The sequence below is a fragment of the Larimichthys crocea genome, chromosome III (genome assembly GCF_000972845.2).
Source record: "Larimichthys crocea isolate SSNF chromosome III, L_crocea_2.0, whole genome shotgun sequence".
Classification (NCBI taxonomy): domain Eukaryota; kingdom Metazoa; phylum Chordata; class Actinopteri; family Sciaenidae; genus Larimichthys; species Larimichthys crocea.
Genome location: NC_040013.1, coordinates 44,881,955 through 44,901,037, shown reverse-complemented (window position 1 = coordinate 44,901,037; position 19,083 = coordinate 44,881,955). Strand labels below are relative to the sequence as shown.

The 19,083-nt window shown below is 41.1% G+C and overlaps 1 protein-coding gene across 1 annotated transcript; it reads left to right on the top strand.

The window, feature by feature from the left end:
• The first annotated feature begins 1,991 nt into the window (after positions 1–1,991).
• Positions 1,992–18,860, top strand: slc1a4 (solute carrier family 1 member 4). The gene is made up of 8 exons (XM_010748042.3): positions 1,992–2,778; positions 8,299–8,341; positions 9,968–10,033; positions 13,397–13,563; positions 13,718–13,951; positions 14,136–14,330; positions 14,430–14,564; positions 15,205–18,860. The coding sequence occupies exons 1-8, from the start codon at positions 2,081–2,083 to the stop codon at positions 15,452–15,454; spliced, it is 1,788 nt and encodes a 595-aa protein (XP_010746344.3). The 5' UTR covers positions 1,992–2,080; the 3' UTR covers positions 15,455–18,860.
• The last annotated feature ends 223 nt before the right edge of the window (positions 18,861–19,083 follow it).

Genomic DNA, 19,083 nt, shown 5'->3' with positions numbered 1-19,083 from the left:
CATGTCATGTGCCAGCTTGCTTCAAGACCTCAAGAAACCAAAGTCCACAGGATTTAACTTCAGACCTCTCAACCTGACCTCTGTGGTGATGAAGTCCTTGTGCTTTCACACCTCAAAGCCATCACTGACCTCTTCCTGGATGCCCTGCAGTTTGCCTACAGAGCCAACAGGTATGTAAACAATGCAGTCAACATGCCCGCTAAACCCTCCATCACATGCAGGTGGATCACAGACTTCCTATCTGACAGGAAGCAGCATGTGAAGCTGGGAAACTCTGATTCCCAAACCATCAGTACCGGGTCCCCCTAAGGCTGCCTTCTTTTTTCCTCTGCTCTTCTTCCTGTACACCAACAGCTGCACCTCCAGTCATCAGTTCATCAAGCTCCACCCTCAATGGACTCATCTCTGATGGGGACAAGTCTGCCTACAGGTTGGAGATTGACCGTCTTGTGACCTAGTGCAGCCAGAACAACTTGGAGCTCAACGCTCTAAAGACAGTGGAGATAGTTGTGGATTTTAGAAAGAACCCACCTTCATCTGCGCCCATCACCCTGTATGACTATCCAATTGACACTGTGGAGTCCTTCTGCTTCCTGGGAACTATCATCTCCCAGGACCTCAAGTGGGAGCTCAACATCAGCTCCCTCACCAAGCAGAGACCAGCAGAGGATGTACCTCCTGCAGTAGCTGAAGAAATCCAACCTGCCAAAGACAATGATGCACTTCTACGCCACCATCAGAGTCCATTCTCACCTCCTCCATCACCATCACCACACTGCTGCCACTGCCAAAGACAAAAGCAGACTGCCGTGCAGGAAAGATGACCCATACTCTATTCTGCATACAAACTTTTGCACATTACCTGGTTAATACTTTGTACAACTCCTTTTATTTAGAAACATATTGTACATACATTTATACTTTTGATATTTGATTTGTATACTTGATTTTTATCTTCCTTAGATTTTTCAACTTAATGTTTGTTATGAATGAAAACACAAATCCTTGTATGTGAAAACCATCTTTATAATGCTCAGCTTATTCATGGAACAAAACAGTTCCTATCGAAGAAGGAGAAGAAGAAGAAGAAGAAGAAGAAGAAGAAGAAGAAGAAGAAGAAGAAGAAGAAGAAGAAGAAGAAGAAGAAGAAGGAGGAGAAGAAGAAGAAGAAGAAGAAGAAGAAGAAGAAGAAGAAGAACATTTAAATCTTTCCAACAGTCAGAAGTTTATTTCTCTTCTGCCTGTTTTAGTACTTGTGCAACAGTTTTATTATAGCACCATCTCGTGGTTAATGGTGAGAGGTGCAACACACCAGATACACGTGAGTAGATGTGTACAGCTCTGACAGCCATGATGTGCTGAAGAGAAGAGGATCTATTTGGACTTTTAAGATAGGTTATATATATATATATATATATATATATGTTATAAAATAAAACATGTTTCCATTGTTTCTTTAGATAATGCTGTTCCATTCAAATGAATAAGACAATACAAAAGCAGCAGCGCCCCCTAGAATGAACAGAGCGCTGGCCATGGTGCTGACAGGCCTCTGCTCTCCATCCATCATCAGTCTGGGAACCTGATAAGAGGTCAAACCAACCTCACATGGACGTGAGAGTAAAATACAGAAGTGCAAACATCTATGGGTTCAACTAAGGATAATAATTAACCCTTAACACCAACAGTCTGCAGTCTGATTTGATTATCAGCCATGAAGAGCAGTAAAAGCATCACTCTTATTCTAATAAGGGTATATACATCCGACAGTGTTGAGAGAGACACAGACCCTGCACCCGATGTTTCAGCAAGCTGATGAATGTGGAATTATGATAGTGTGCACAGAAACAAAGAAAAAAGAGTCTCTGCTCAAAGAACGAGAGAAAAGAAAAGAAAAGAAAAGAAAAGAAAAGAAAAGAAAAGAAAAAAATATTTTCGGGAACATTTCTTCTGCTGCTGTTTTAATCATTCCACGTGTAGATTCACTCAGTGGAAAGTGTGCAACATTGCCAGACCTACTGGCAATTTCCCCTGTTCTTGCATCATTTGCTCTTGATATAAAGTGCCGGCATCAGTGCGCATGTTCCACTCCGCTTTTTGTGTCGTCGCTCCCTGTCCATTGGCTCTCCCTCCGCTCTTAGCTCAGCCTTCACGCCGGACCAGCCTTCACACAGCAGAGTGCGTGCCCCAAACGAGCGTGTGTGAGTGTGCATCGAAACCACGCTGCCTGGAACCGGACTCAGCTCCCCGAAGTGAAAAGAAGATGGAGAAAAAGAGCGAGATCAACGGGCACGCCATGCCCAGCTCGGCCTCCACCGACCGGATCCTGGAGAAAAGCGCGCAGAGGAGCTGCAAAGAGAAGCTGGTGGAGTTTCTGAGGAAGAACCTACTGGTGATCATGACCGTGTCCGGCGTCCTGGTGGGCGTCGGGCTCGGGATGATGGTCCGCAACATGAACCTGACCAAGGCGCAGATGACCTACTTCGCCTTCCCGGGAGAGATGCTCCTCCGGATGCTGAAGATGATCATCCTGCCCCTGGTCGTATGCAGCCTCGTATCCGGCGCCGCCAGCCTGGACACCCGCTCCCTTGGCAAGCTGGGTGGCATCGCGGTCGCCTACTTTCTGGTGACCACGCTGATCGCCTCGGGTATCGGGGTGGCCCTGGCTTTCATCATCAAACCCGGCGTGGGCGCAGGAGCCCTGAACAGCAACAACCTGGGACTGGAGAGCGTGAGCAGCAACAAAGAGACCGCCGATTCGTTTTTAGATCTCGCCAGGTACTGTAGCAACACTTGAGTCCTTTTATTAACAATGTGAGACATTAAACACTGATAAGTGGCCGGTGGTGAATATGAAGCACACTGGTGTGATGGTGTACCAGTTCTGAGGGGAGTTGTGGCACAGCGTGCCTCAGGGCGCAGTGGGAACACTGCATAGTTACACACATGGCACTTGGACGCACACACACACACACACACACACACTCTCTCTCTCTCTTTCTCTCTCTCTCTCTCTCTCTCTCTCTCTCTGTCTTTAGGTGGTATAGCACGCATTTATTTAGATACTCAAGTCAAGTCAAATATTGACTGTCACAGACACGTGGAGCAGCTCTGCACTTGAGTTAATGTTGATGTTTGTTCAGAAAGAGGAGGTCATGTTTTTCTAGGTCTGGAACACTGTGACGGTGTGGTCCACTTGTGGTTAGTGGATCAGTGTGTGGAGATGATATAGGGGTGTGGACAAAAAGTTAACAGCATCGGCTTGAGTTTCACTCACACACTCCTGCAGCTTCATAGTTGGAATTGATCTTTTCCAGCAACTTTGCTTGAACTTAATGTGGAACAAGAAGCTGCACATGCAGCTGATCTCAGCGGTGGAAAGTGACTGTAATATACAGTTTTTAAGATATAAAAAATCACACATTGTTCCAGACAAAATTACACCAAAGTCCTCCATGGAAAGTAACTCCACCTTAACCAGCTACACCAGTAAAATATTGTGAACTAATTATCTAATACTATCATTAACAAAATTGTCACAGAGACTATTTTTCCACTTATCATTTAAGTTGTATTGCTATGGTAACACTTTACAATAACTGTATAAATGTATAAATCACAAGTAATGATGAACTAATGCATGACTCATGATGATTTCAAGTATTAATGAATTCCCATTCTTCACCACAAACAAAGATCAAGTCACCATGACTTTACATGATTATTTCACAATTAATAGACCATCAGTGATTGAAAATGTATAACTAATGAGGACAGCTGATGCAAAATAAAAAAGAGAGTTGACATACAGTGACTCTTTTACCAGATCAGTTTGTTACAGGCGGTTTCCAAGCCAAGTTTCAGTGTGTAAGTTTTAGGAGGATCTCTTACCAGACTGATCTCGAGTACTACAACACTTCATAAAAGTTGATTTCACATTCAGGTATTTTCTCAGTCTCTCTGGAAGCAGAACACATACAGTTACACATATGAACTTTTACGACTGTCATCAAGCTAACTTGATGAACAATTTACGCGTGAAGTAACAGTGGAATAACATTTTCTTTCACTGATGATGGACAAACAGTAATCACATAAAGTCATAGTGACTTGATCATTTGTACTAATTTGATACAGCCTTCATTGATGAATACATTAAAACATCATGAGTCATACATTAAGCATTACTTGATTTGTACTGTTATTGTTAAGTGTTAGTGGATTTGAATACTTCCACAGACCTCAGCAGCAGCAAATTAAAAAGATTTTATTGATAGCAACGACATTATCGATTCTGCTTATCAGTCCGATTCTTTATTGATTTCTGAGCACGTTTCTGTCTGAAAAAGTGGACCGACACGTTTTCAGCATCAACGCAACTCTTTTATCATCTCTGGGTCTGAACGCAGCGTAGAAACAGGAGAAGCATTCTGCCTGTCCTCATGGAAAATGGAAGAAATGAGTGAATATTTGTACAGCCTCGATTTTTTTCAGGTTTTCTTATTTAAACAACAGGATATTTACCCTTGGTAATGGACATGGAGTGTCACGGCGTTCCTGGAATTTAAACCAGTGTAGGGTGAAGTGATGTTGGAGCACTCTGCTGGTGTTTCCATCATTTATTAGCAGTCTTGTCATCTTTCTTCATGTAATAAGGTCACGCTTTGGACAGTTTCTCTCTCTCTGCCATGACTTCTTGTTTCAGGTTTTCAGCAGCATAGACGCACGAGTTTGAGTTCCAGACTGTTCCAAATTTCCTCCATTCCCATCCCCACATGCAGCATAAGGCAATGCTGAAGTGCCACTTAACTGTAGTTGTGCTTAGCTTCTTGCTTTTTCCATTCAGTAGAAAAGGAGAAAGGAAGTTGCATACTGGACCTTTGCTGAATAGTTGTGTGCTGAAGTGTTATTATAATTATGGGAGCGGGATTAAGTGGGTTGGCAAGTCAACATTACCGTCTTGTTGATGCCAATCTTACACAAACAGCCAGATTTTATGTCCAAACAAGGAATACCCCAAAGCCCGCTATACACAGAATGTCAAAATACCATATGAAAGCTGTATAAAATAAAGTTAGATAGATTTATTGATCCAGAAGGAAATTCAAGTTGAATGTATTTTACTGTGAGATCATTGCAGGAGGGCAGACACTACCCCGCTGCTTTGCTGAAGTAAAACACGAGGACAGAATTCTTGCCACCAGTGTCCTTGCAGCAAATTTTATCAGGTAGTTTTAGTAAATAAGTTTTGCAACAGTTTCTTAGACGTGCTTCCAGACCGGAGGTGGTTTTCGCTGGCGCTGACTGGCAGCTGATCAGATGTTATGGCTCATTCCCTGGAGTGCTACACACCTTTGTAGTTTAAGTAAAGACAACGAACAGCTCATGGCAGTCTTTAGCCTACAGATATCAGCGTGCTCGCTGGCCTTTAGTGAGCCAGTCCTAATTATAAGTTCCCACAGTATGAGGGAAAGCTGACAGCTGTTGATAGAGTGGAGTGTATTTTGAGAAAGGGAAAGAGGAGGAGGGATCAGTGTGTAGTACAAACTGAACACTGTCTGCTGCTGTCAGCACTTCAGTCTTATCACGATAACAGGTGGACGGTCCACTTTTATTTCCCAGTCTTACACTGTAATGTCAGACTTTTATTTGTACTGGTGAAGGAGGATTAAACCAGAACAGGATTAGAAAGCCAATTCTGAGTTGGACTAAAGCAGACAGTTTGACTTTGAATAGGATCATTTTCATTGTCAGGGGGTACAGACTTTGTGTTTCCCACAGTATGTATACCAGTCAGAGAATGTGAGTTTAAATTTTAAGTTTAGATTTTATTTCTTCCTGGAGCTGTTCGGTCCAAATGTTGTCAAATGTAAAGAAAAAAGAAAAAGAATCTAGCTGATTTTAAAAGAGACTCTGACTGAGACAAAGTCAAAAGAAATAAGGCAAAGATTTAACTCCTATTCAAAACTCACCAGATAAGTTTGTTACAGGTTGAGTGCCGACTATCTCTCTGTGACCTCACAAAAGCGACCACAAGTGTCTATTGTTTTGTCTGAACACAAGACATAAATTCACATTCTATATTCAGTTTTCCTCCCAGTAATGACGATTTTTAAGCAAACTGATTTTTATTTTTGAGCCAGCAGACAGCATGTTATCATCCTGCTTCATTATGCCAAAACTGGCAGACTTTTACTGACTGAACAAAAACAAGGATGTAATTCAATAAAATCATGTGGGAAAAACTGTTTTCTTAACCACACAAGTATTTTTTGGAGAATAAATTGGATTTGGCCAAGAGACAAGTCAGAATCACACCAAAACACTTGAGCTCAATAACCCGTTTCGGTAACCTTAAATTAAAAAGGCTCATGCATGATCTTTGGCTTGGATTTATTAGGAAATCAAACTGTTACATAACAGAGCTTTAGAAATCAGTCTACAGAGAGGGGCCTCCGTGGGAAAAGCACGCCAGCTCTCAGCTCTGGCTTCCCAGGGTTAATCCAAACCCTTTCCTCAGCCATGTGACAGGAGGAAACCTTGACCCCTTTCACTTTAAAACATTCACAATTTGTCAAATAGTTTTATGTTCCACAGGCCCTTCATATTGTAATGAGCATAAAGTTGGACCCAAGAACAGCACAGACGGAGGCCAGTGTGAGAACAGTTCAGTTTATTGACCAAACAGTGTCATAAAAATCCACAGCAGGTACACAGGAATAGTCCACAACCTGAGCTAGCCAAAACAGTTCAACTTTCAAACAGAAACCCCTGAGGAGGGAATCCAGGGAAACTGGAGACAGACAAGGGGCGAGCTGGCAGAGGAGTCAGGGACAGAAGGCTGTTCAGGTTACCTGGGCAGGGACGATGAGGACGGGTCAGGGACAGGCAGGGTCAAAACTGGGGAAGCAATCCGGAAAAAAACATGCAAGAGTTTTGCATACTGCTAAAGACAAACTGGCAGAGACTGAGTGGAAAGAGTGGGTTTAAATCAGGTGAGGGAACACAGGTGAAGGTGGTTGCACTGATCAGGTGGGCGTGGCCGTGGAAAAGTACTGGCAGAACTGGCCGTAGGGATGGAAAGCCAGGAGCGGATCATGCACTTTTGTTTTTGTCATTGTCGTAGATTTACACTTCACTCCACTGTTTGATTCAGCCTCTTGCTTAAAAAGGTTTGTGTCAAAATTTTGCCAATATTAATAACTGTCATTGCCATTTGTCTTATGTCTGTACATACCATTCAATGTGGGCTGACTCTTTAATTGCTCTTTACAAATGCAAACAACAGAAGTGTCAAACAGCACATAGAGACAAACAACCATTCACACTCACATTCACACCGACAGCCAATTTAGAGTCACCTGTTACCTGTTGGAGTACCCAGTGAGAACCCACACAGACACAAGGAGAACATGTAAAGTCCACACAGAAAGGCCCCAGCCGAGGTTCAAACCAGGAACCTTCTTGCTCTGAGGCTTATAGAACAGTAAAGTATGATGACTTTGCTGTATACTCACTGAAAGATCAGTGCACCATGACCAATGATACAATTAATAGTATGGAGTATATCTATCTGATTGATAGAGGTGTTTGGGGGTGACTTTCTTTCTTGATTCATGACCCTCCGCCTTTGTGTAGCCTATTGGCTCCACACCAACACTATAATCTAGATACAGCAGAAGGCTTCACAGTGACTTTTATGTGGAGTAATAGTAGGTGACTAGTATAATCTCACATGAAAGAAAATAAGGATAAATCCCAAAATGATAAAATTGTTTTGACATTGCCAAAATTCCAAAGTGACCCATGTGAGTGTTTTCTGAGCTGCTGACCATAAAGTATGACAGTCGAGGGAACACTGCTCAGGGTCATCTTTCATTTTTATGAATGTCTCTTGAAAAACATCTCAGTTTAATGATCAAATAAAGACAAGGTGTAAATGTTACAGTGAAACCTCCATATCTAATCCCAGTAAAGACTTTTGCTTTAATAAAAGATGAACCAGACAGCACATCAGTGCCAGAACAACTGCTCTGTCAGGGCATTTCGGGAACAGTGGACTTAAAGAAGATCCTGGGAAAACAGCCAAAGTGCGTGGAGCATGTGATAACAAACCATTTTTGTAAATCATTCAGACGGGTTAACCAATTATCGTTCAGCCGTTGTTTGATTGCTTTGTTAAGACGACCACAGGCTTAAACATTATCCAGTGTTTTGATTAGATCAGCAGAAACAAACAGCATTAAGGTCGCCGTCATGTTCTACGACTCACACTTGTTTTTCTCTTCCTTTCTGCAGGAATTTATTCCCATCCAACTTGGTGGCTGCTGCTTTCCGTTCTGTGAGTGCCAGAAAACCTTACTTCACTTCCCCTTTTATCATCACTTTCTGTCTGTTTTTCTATCCCACCTGTGTCTTGTGTGAATTGTCCGTCTGAATTTATTTTGCCAACCACGCGGACGCCACTCCGCGTTCATTTACAGCGGCTGTAAATCCTGGCTGTAACACTGAGAGCCTCACAATGCCTCTTAATGAGGAGATGCTCAGAATAGAGACCGCTGCTCGCCTTGCCTCTTTTCCTTGTCCCCTACCAGCCGTTACCATGGCGAAACCATTCCATTCCAGCCAGCCTAGCAACCCACCTCGCCTCGCTGCTCTTGAACGCTGCCCGCTCCACTTCCTAGAATTATGATCGTGTCTATTAAGGCTAAACTAAGAGGGAAAGTTCAATATTTGGGGACGAAGGATACGAAACGGCTATGCACACACCAAAAATACAAACACACACACACACACACACACACACACACACACACACACACACACACACACACACACACACACACACACACTCCGCGCCAAATGGAGTTTCAAAGTGCAGCCGGTCATAGAGTTCATACATACACACACAGCCTATGGTAGTGTGTATGGTACGGTGGTGAGTCCCTGTGGAATGAGTCCAACTTTGGATTAAACCAAGAAATTAGAGGAGAGGGGAGATTTACACAAAGCGACAAGCAGCTAGACGCTTAAACAGTTCACACAAATGAGGTGTGAGATTTAGACTACGGGGACGGCTGTCTTATTAGTTTCGTGACATGTGATGTACGTCTCTGCATGTGCAAGTATGTTAAAGAACTTTTAGCCTCATTTAAAGTCCATAGATCTTCCAAAATGTTGGATCCTATAAGTCCTTTTAAAGATATGCAGAGAGAGCGAGCGAGCGAGTGAGCGAGCATTGTATTAGTGCCGGTTGTCCCCTCTGCTGCTGAAAAACATCTGAACTTCAATGGACAGTGTCAGACTGGCCCCAAACTCCATGCACATGCTGCATTCCTTAGAAGAGCAGCGAACACACACTGTTCTTAACATTGTGTCATTTTCAAGGTTTCTTTTCATCATTTTTAGACCCAACTCGGCAAAAAAACCCCCAAAAAAACAAATCTACCATGCACTGGTAGATTCCTCTGCAGTCTGATTATTAACTTGATACACTAGATTGATGAGAAAAACACATTCTTGCTAAATTCTCTATATAGATATACATGTGAGTGTATATAACGTTAAAAAAAGCAAATAAAAAGCCACTGCAGCATCTGTCACCATGCTGGATTGACCTTTTCTATAACATATCATACATTTTGGATCGTTTCTCATTATATATATATATACATTTGTTTGTCTGATGACAGTTGAGGATGAACTTGGGAAGATACTGTAGTGACAACAAACATGGAAAAACTCAATATCCTTGTTTTGTCAGCTCCATGCTCTGGTTTCTCAGTATAGAGATAGATATATAGATAGATTAATGTCCACTTTGATTCAAAATTCAGATGCATCAGGAAAGGAATGTGCATGTTGACACTGCAACAACACATCATCACTCAAAAGTACCAAATAAAGATATAAATGACTGAACAGCATCACACTCAATGTACAAGTTTCCCTTTCCTTTACGTTGCAGTATGCCACCGACTACAAGATGGTCGCCGTAGGGAACGACACCAATGGGACCACCCTCTATCAAAAGGTAATCATCCCCCCCATGGTTGATAAGAAAATGCAGGATTTTTATGTCATGTCAGCTGTTTAAAACCGAGACATTTTGTCTTATTAGACATTAAGGTCTCTGTATCAGGTCAATGTGTTTTTCATACAAAGATTAAACAAGTGCAAATTCGCAATAACTGCGACCGCGTACGTGCAAGCAATCATGCATTCATGCATTCACAACCACACAAACATTTGACCTCCATGCCAAATTTCAGCATCCTGGCTAACTGTGGCCAGATAACTGTGGTCACTGAAGGGTGGGGACATTTCTGTGGACTGACCGTCCAAACAAATGACAGAGGGAGATTTAGAACTGCTGGTCGCAGGCAAAAATGTCTCATCGATTCAGATCCACTGGCACCAAATAAGCATAAGTAGATATATGAGATTCAGAGCTCCTCAACACTTACAGAATAATTAGCAATTACTTTTAATTTAAAGAGTCTGTGTTATTTCATGACATTTGAATAAATCAATAGATGATTAAAATGCATTTTAAACCAGTGAAGGTACAACACTGAAGAGAGAAAGGAGGGAGAAGCTGCTCCGAGTGAGGATGAGCGCAAACATGCAAAGAATAACAGTAGATGAGATGTTATGCAACCTGCAGAGTTTGTCTTAATCAAATTTGACAACATGTTATTAAAGTTGGTTTTAATACAATACTCACATGTAATGTTAAGTATATGTTGGAAGAGGTATCATTCTTCCTCTATACTCATAAAAAATCTTTTCATAGTGACAAGACATAAGAAATAAAGGAATAAGTTACAACATTTCTTCTTTGTCCTGGAATGTTTACCGGTGTACATGCCAGGAAACAAACCATATGACCAGAGCTTAGCACGGACCCAGTGGAAACACAAAGTCTGTGATTCAATCACCTTCACAATGACTTGACACATGCAGTGTTCTCAAACTTGTCACACAGTGTACCACCTCAGATAATATCAGCCTTTTAAATTACCATTATTATGACAGACATTACAGCTAAAGGCAGTTTACACAGGAGGCAGGGTTATTTCTAAAGAACGGAACCAGTTCAACAACCAAAGCTAATCTGGTGGAAGAGGTTTACACCTGATCAGCACTTCTTTACCTAACATTTCCCGTTTGGAGCCACGATTGCAAACTATTTATTTCACCTCCATTTACTATGTTGCTGTCACGTAAACATGAGTAGAAAAAAATCTTACAAAAAATTCCAAAACTGCAGTATTTTGATAGTCTAACATGTTTTATTAATTTTTATTTTGAAAAAATATTCCTTATGGTACCACAAAATATTCAAGCATATTCAACAACAGGTACACGACCCCTAGGGGTTCCTCAGAGTTACTGCAGAGGGGCCAAATTATTGTTTGACAAAATCTTTGAAAGATACTATTTGAAAAATCAGTCTATTTGTAAAAAAAATAATATGAATTTACACAATATTAATAGCCTACCCATGAAACATCAAAAGAGCCTTTTGCATTCAGACACTAACATGCATGTGTAGTACATGGATTTAGAATTATTGTCCGGCATCTGGGGTGGACACGTGACAAAATGGTTTCTGTTTTTGAGGGTGATCAACTGTCAGTGTGAGTTTTGGCCAGTGGACAGGACAGCTTGATCCACTCACTGGGCCTTTGAGGAAGATAATATGTACAACAGGGAACGAACACAGCCTGGCACAGGACTGGTGACAGATTTACAGTCTTACAGAGGCCTGTTAGATATAGTGCATGTTAGATCACAGATGAGTGTGTGATGAACTGATTAATTTGTCAGATGGATGATGACATACAGACGCCATTAACTTAGTTGCACAACAGGCTTTTTCGGCTCCAACCATAGCTGCACCCTGTTAGTACTATGAAGAACCATTTAAAGGTGTTCTGTAGCACTCAATGGTTCAACACAACAGGTGCTTTTTAAAAATACATAAACAGTTGAAGCACACAGTCACAAACACTTTTCACATAACTTTTATGACTGAAAGTTGAAGGTTTTTATATAACCTAACATGCTGAAGTTTGAACATATAGTAATATTCTTTAAAATCGACTAATTACCTCCAGTGACTCTGACTTGCTCTCACTGACTCAGTATAAGGGAACAGTTGGGGCATCTGATCTTGGCATCAGCCCATGGTATTTGTCTGTTGTGTGTCATGGTGGACAGGCTCCTCTTTGCCAGTGGATGAAGCTGGCAGAGCTGTGGGAGATCTCAGGACAATGGAAGGGGATTGAGTTCATGATTCATCATCCAGTTTACTGAATCTGTCTCCATACCTATGCACACACACACTCTTTGTAGCAAAAACATATAACTGCGGAAAATATCAGCGCTATTGTTAGCACTAAGCTTTCATCTTCATATTAATAATAAAAGCTGTAAATGAGCTTACAGTATGTGACCATTATTCAACAACTGCTGTTGTGTGGAAGTGTTTCATGATCTAAAACCAAGATTGTTTAAAGCTTGTACAGCTAGTACAGATAATAGGTCAGTCCATCAGTCTGATCCACCTTTAGGAGAAACTCCAGGATCTAATGTTCACCTGATTTTTCTTCTAGCATTGAGTGAGGTTGGCATTTTGGATCTGAGTCTTTGAAGTCTTTGACAACTATTCCATAGATTGGCACAAAAGCCGGGTTTTTTTTTTATTCTAGCATGCCACATATGAGGTCACACAGGGTCACCCATGTGTCTTGAGGTCACTGTAGAGGGTTAAATCTTAGATTGTTATAGGGACACTGACTTCTCTCCTTGAGATACTTGAGACACCATTCTGATCTTTACTATGGAAACCGAGGTCAGAGGTAGAGGTGTCTCACTCCATACACAACAGATAGATACACAACGTAGAAACCTCTACAGAGTCAGAAAACAATGTTGGACCACTGAGGGTAAACATATTTCCTTGTTTGTAGACTAATGAACATTTCTGGACATCTAGAGTAGTTGTGTCACTGTCCTGACGGCGTATAGACGAGTCAGAGAGGACAGTTCCTTCTGAACTGAGGCTGCATCATGTCATGTCGAGTGTATTGATAAATCATCCATTCTCCATGATCAAGCTTCAATAAACCTTTCAGCTTAAGACATCTTGTTTGTTGATGACTTTTTCTCCAGCACCACCATGAGGTTGACATTTCTGGTTCATAGTAAAATGAATCAATGACTACTGGATGGATTGCATTAAACATCTTTTATGGATGGTTGAGTTGAAGGGGATTGTCTGTTATTCAATATTTATCTGAATCGACCTGAAGGTTCTTCACAGCTGTCCTTCCTCTAATCTCTTCACTGTGTTTGGCCTCCTGCGGCCTGACTCTGCTGTGTGTTTTAGGTGCCTGTTGGTACAGAACCAGATGGCATGAACATCCTGGGTCTGGTGTTATTCGCCATGGTATTTGGCGTGGCGCTGAGGAAGCTGGGAGAAGAGGGGGAGGAACTAATTCGCTTCTTCAACGCTTTCAACGAGGCCACCATGGTGCTGGTTTCCTGGATCATGTGGTGAGTAGATCTGCATGGATGTGGGATTTTAAAGTGGTACTGGTGGTGGCATTTTTTTAAATTGCATTAGGTGGCTCAGTGACTGTCTGTACATTCCATCTTTACCAAATTCCAACAGCTTTCCGGGTAAATTTGCACCTCTTGTGTCTCACAGGTACATTCCTTTTGGCATTATGTTCCTGGTGGGCAGTAAGATTGTGGAAATGGAAGATGTGGTACTTCTGGTCACTAGTCTGGGAAAATACATCTTTGCTTCAATTCTGGGCCACATTATCCACGGAGGCATCGTCCTGCCCCTCATCTACTTCGGCTTCACGCGGAAGAACCCTTTCAGTTTCCTGTCGGGCCTCATCACACCCTTCACCACTGCCTTCGCCACATGCTCCAGGTATACTGGCACATCACTGCTGAGTCTGGAAATGATTTTGAATTGCTAAATCTATGTGAATTCAAAATCAGGTGGATTGAAATCCAGTAGGAGCAAAGAGGATGAATGTTTGGCATTAATTTCATCTGAGTGGTTGATGAAGTTTAAATGATGATGCTCTATATCTCCCTCCTTTTCTCACCAGTTCAGCAACTCTTCCCTCTATGATAAAATGTGTTGAGGAGAACAACGGTGTGGACAAACGTATCAGCCGCTTCATCCTTCCCATCGGGGCTACTGTTAACATGGACGGCGCGGCCATATTCCAGTGCATCGCCGCTGTCTTCATCGCTCAGCTCAACAATACAGAGCTGAACGCTGGACAGATCTTCACCATCTTGTGAGTTCAGGCCACTGATTGATTTGCTCTCACATCTACCAGCAAATCTCTGTGATGAGTAGCATATCATTCATATGATAATTTCATCATTATTTCTAGGGTCACAGCCACAGCCTCAAGTGTTGGCGCAGCAGGCATCCCTGCCGGCGGCATCATTACCATTGCCATCATCCTGGAGGCCATTGGCCTGCCGACCAACGACCTGTCCCTCATGCTGGCTGTTGACTGGATTGTGTGAGTAAAACCAGTGAACCCACTGACACATACTGTTATAAACCACACACTGCTGTATCTACATTTCTGCACACGGGTCATACACAGTGCCGACATTACATTAAGCAAAACTAGACCAGGGTTTCCCAACATATTTTCCCTGGCGAGAGGGGAAACAAAGACAGCACATGGCAGCACGTTAAGGACGAGTTAGAATAAATAAATGCTATCCTTATGGATTAGCATTCGTGCCTCATTTGAGCGTTTGCCAGGTGGTGCAAACGTCTTTTAAAAGTTACCCAACATGCACATGACAAAAACATGCAGATAGGACACTCGGCCTTGTGCAGAAGGACTTCTGTTGGCAATCAATGCTGGCTGGGGCTGATAAGGATTATGTGCTCTGTTCAGGACATTCAGGAAATCCAATACATGCAACTTCAAAGATTATTAATGTAGATAAGAAAGCAATAAGGTAAAATAATAAGGGCATAAATACTGTAGATTTAGGGTTAGAGTTAGTAGCTAAAAACAAAGCTGATCCATGGAAGTGGCTGTTTATTCAGGTGAGATAACTAACGAGGTCACTTTAACCATGTAATCTAATTTTCCATGTTTGCTGAAAGTAGGTTGACACATAGCTTTGTCACTTTGCGTACAGCGATCGTACCACCACAGTGGTGAACGTGGAGGGCGACGCTCTGGGCGCTGGGATCCTCCACCACATCAACCAACAGGAGATGAAGAAGCAGCAGGAGCAGCAGCAGCAGCAGCAGGAGGAGGAGGAGCTGGCAGAAATTCGAGTGGAAGCAGTGGCCAACGTCCAGGCGGAGGAGGAGACCTCGCCGCTCGTCACGCATCAGACCAAAGCCTTGGGAGCCACGCCGGAAGCCATTGAGTCTGTCCTGTGAACTGTGAACACTTTTCTTGTCCCCCTGACCTTCTGACATTTCTGACGTTGCTGCTGTTGCACCATTCTGACTCAGTGTCCATTCAAGAAAAAACAAACACCTAGTGCTTTTGAAATTGGGTTGCTTGGCCTAATATTACAGAACTGGGTTTCCATGTGAGTATTTGAATGCAGATTAGGACATGATCAATTTGAGAATTATTTCATTTTCATTATTCACTTTTGTCAGTCTAGCTAAAGAAATGATTTTCACTCGATGCAAATTTTTTTGGTATTTTTAAAGCTTTTTGCAAAAAACTGATAGAAACACATTTTATCTAAAATTTCCCAAACACATTCCCATAAATGTCGTAGCCCGTCTGTCTCATGTACTGTATGAGACGCTCACGACCGTAACGTTTGTACATTACAACATTATCTAGTGCATTTCTTTGTTCTATCTTCAGACAGCAAGTACAGTGACCAACATTAACTCCAGGAAACTAACAGCTTACCAAATGCTGACAAGTCAAAGTTGAACAAATGTTTTCCTGTCATAACTTAATTACATGCTCAGGATGCATGTTAAGTCATCTCAGCTCAGCTGGTGGAATGTATTCACATTTCAGAGTCAAATAAGAGAGGAACTGTTTGGTCCCAGGTTTAAAATCATTTTTTGTCACAATTCAGCTTACAAGATGTGCCCTGACTTGTTTGCTAACCTTCAGCACTCAATGTCAAACATTAACTCTTCAAATAAGAGGTTAGGAATTCGGCCAAACCTATTTTCTTTTACAACCCTCATGAACCTATTTAAGTAAGGACACACTGTGTGGTGAAGTATTTAGGATGTTGACACATTTGATATGGTGTGTTCATCTAGTCTAATGTGTCTAATATGTGTTATGTTTTTCCAGACCTTTCCATCACATTTATCCCTGAGTAAATAGTCTTTTTCTCTAAATCTCTGATACCTTGGAAGACCTCATGAAGCCAGATGGCTACACGACAAGGTACATAACGTTACCTGCCTTTGTTTCCCAGCTGATATCAGCATTTTCCAAGAATGTTTCTCTTTTTTTTCTGACAGCGACAGTTGCTTTCTAGATTTGCTCCTGCAGTCAGCGTGCATTAATAATGGCTACACACTAAACGTCCAGCCGTCTCAGCTGGCTAGCTCTCGAAAGTTGCATTTGGGCATTAGGAGTTTTTTTTATTCGGTGATTTGGCTGTGCAAATTTTTGTGTATTGGTATCTTTTTTTAATATCTTTCAGAAAATATCTTAACAACAAAACATTAGCGTTTCAACTTATTTGTAAAAGGCAGCAGGTAGATTTGTTGCTAATTGCTTTTGAGCAATACATTGCCAGGATTTTGTTTGTTTTGGGCTTGTTTGCCAGCTAAAGCAAAGCTAAACATGCAGCTACCTGTTAGCTTTTGTAGGGTTAGAGTTATTGGTTAACTTAAGCAAAGGAGCTATTGAAATGCAACCTGTTATTATTGCCCAAAAGCTGAATACATCCGATTTGAGGGCATCTTGATGAGCTATGGGATCCTGTTAAATACATAGCTATGGGACATAATTGCAGTTAATTAAACATTAGTTTGCAAGTACTGCAAACACACTTGTTTGTTTGACATCATGAAACACTCCAGCCTCCCATTTATTAAACAACAGAGATTTGATTTCTGGTTGTCAGTAAGGTCACTAGTTATAGTTCTCAGAAAATCTGCAAGGAATTCACTTAAAAATCAAAGCTTCAGCAAATGTTTACACAAATCCTGGACCAAAATGCACGATGAGTTCACATCATACTGTGTGTCATGAGTTTGAAAATGCATCCTTTGATTCGAGAGTGTTTTTTTTTCTCAGTGTTGTTTCAAAGGCTTGTATCGTGATAATTAACCTTCGGTAGAGGTTATGTGATATTCGTTAATATTTGTAACTGAATTGTTTTTAAGACGTGAGGTGCATCCCAAGCTATGTCACGTTCCCTGACATTTGACCAAAACCTCTACCTCTCTTATCGACAAAATCTCACAGCAGATATTAGCTCAATGACTGATAACTTACAGCATATTTCTATTCAGTCTGTGTGATAAATTAGCTGTGGTTGCTAGATAATGGAGTATTGGTCAGAATAGTTGTATACTGCCAGATGCTTTTTCTTGATTTAGGGATACAAACTATAGGAGTTGACTTTCCCCATCTCATAGCTAATGTCCCTTCAGTCTGTTATACTGTTAAATATGAAGGAAAGTGCCAAATCTCTGATAGTTTAGCAGACAGTTAGGTATAGGTTAAGGATGCAGCACTGAGCCTCTGCTGTCCTCTAGTGGTGACAAGCATTAATGACAACAGAAGTAGAAGTTCTAAACTGAAGGTGATCGCTTCTTAGAGCTTGGTTGAACCATTTTTGTGTCTCTTTGAACACTTGTGAGTCCTCGCCTGGCTTTGTTGGATGATGACTGTGCTAATATTTATTGAATCTGTTATTTAACAATCAAAGAAAACAACTGGTGATTAGACTGTTCCAGTGACGTGACGTGTATTTTAAAATGAAGACCACTAAGAGATGAGAGAACGTCATGTATATGAAAACCTAATTGCATGTTGCTGTCATCTAATGTCTGAGATGTTCATTATGGCGTGTTGGTGCTGCTTTAGTTTTGGATCACGGTATGTATGTTCAAATTTTAAAGAGGAAGTAAACTAATAAGTTCTCACTCATTTGAGATCTAACAGATGCCTTTTCTAAGCTAAAACCTGCTCTGTTAACCTCAAGCTGAGTATATTTTGTTCAGTGTATCCTGTACAATCATTACATATAATGTGGTATATGTACTATATACAATATATATTTGATATTAATTTATTTTTAATTGTTTTAACTTTTTTGTATTATTTGTACTCTCATGTTAACACTTCCTCTCAGTGTCAAATTTTTTATTGTTATTATGATACAATTTTTAATGAATCCTTCTGCCAGTGTTTCTGATAACCTGTTGTTAGAAATGTATTTTAATTTTATTATTTTTTATTATTTAGGAATAGCTGCTACCTTGCCTGTGCCATGTCTATGTCTAACACTGTAAAGCTGTCTCTTTGCTGTTGGTCCTGCTGTCAACATTAAAGGTGATACAGTTAATTTTTCATGCAACCCAAATGAAAACCTTCCTGTTTTCTGTTTTTTTATTAGGTCATATTCTTATTCAGTTTGTTACGAAGGAGATCTATGTAAACACATGCCTTTTCTAGAGCCACAAGAAGATTTGATGCTATTTTAATATTGGTCAGTACTTACAGTATGAATGATTACTTGGCCTGATACTGATTTTTTTCTGGTCTGACAAAATGTCACAATTTCTGTGCACACTTTGAGCAGTCATTCTCTGTTGAACACACAAGGTATTTATCCATCTTTTGCACTTAGTATACGTAGAATAAAAGTATTCATTGTTTCAGAGTCATTGTTAAACTCCCAACATGTTGATACTCAAAATGGAAAGATTTAAAGGTCCAGTGTGTAGGATTTAGTTGCATCTAGTAGTCTAATCACTGCATTGCAATCTCCTCACATCACCCTCACCTTCCTAGTGTAATCAAGTCCCTGACTAGAGTCAGTGTTTAGTTTGTCTGTTCAGGGCTA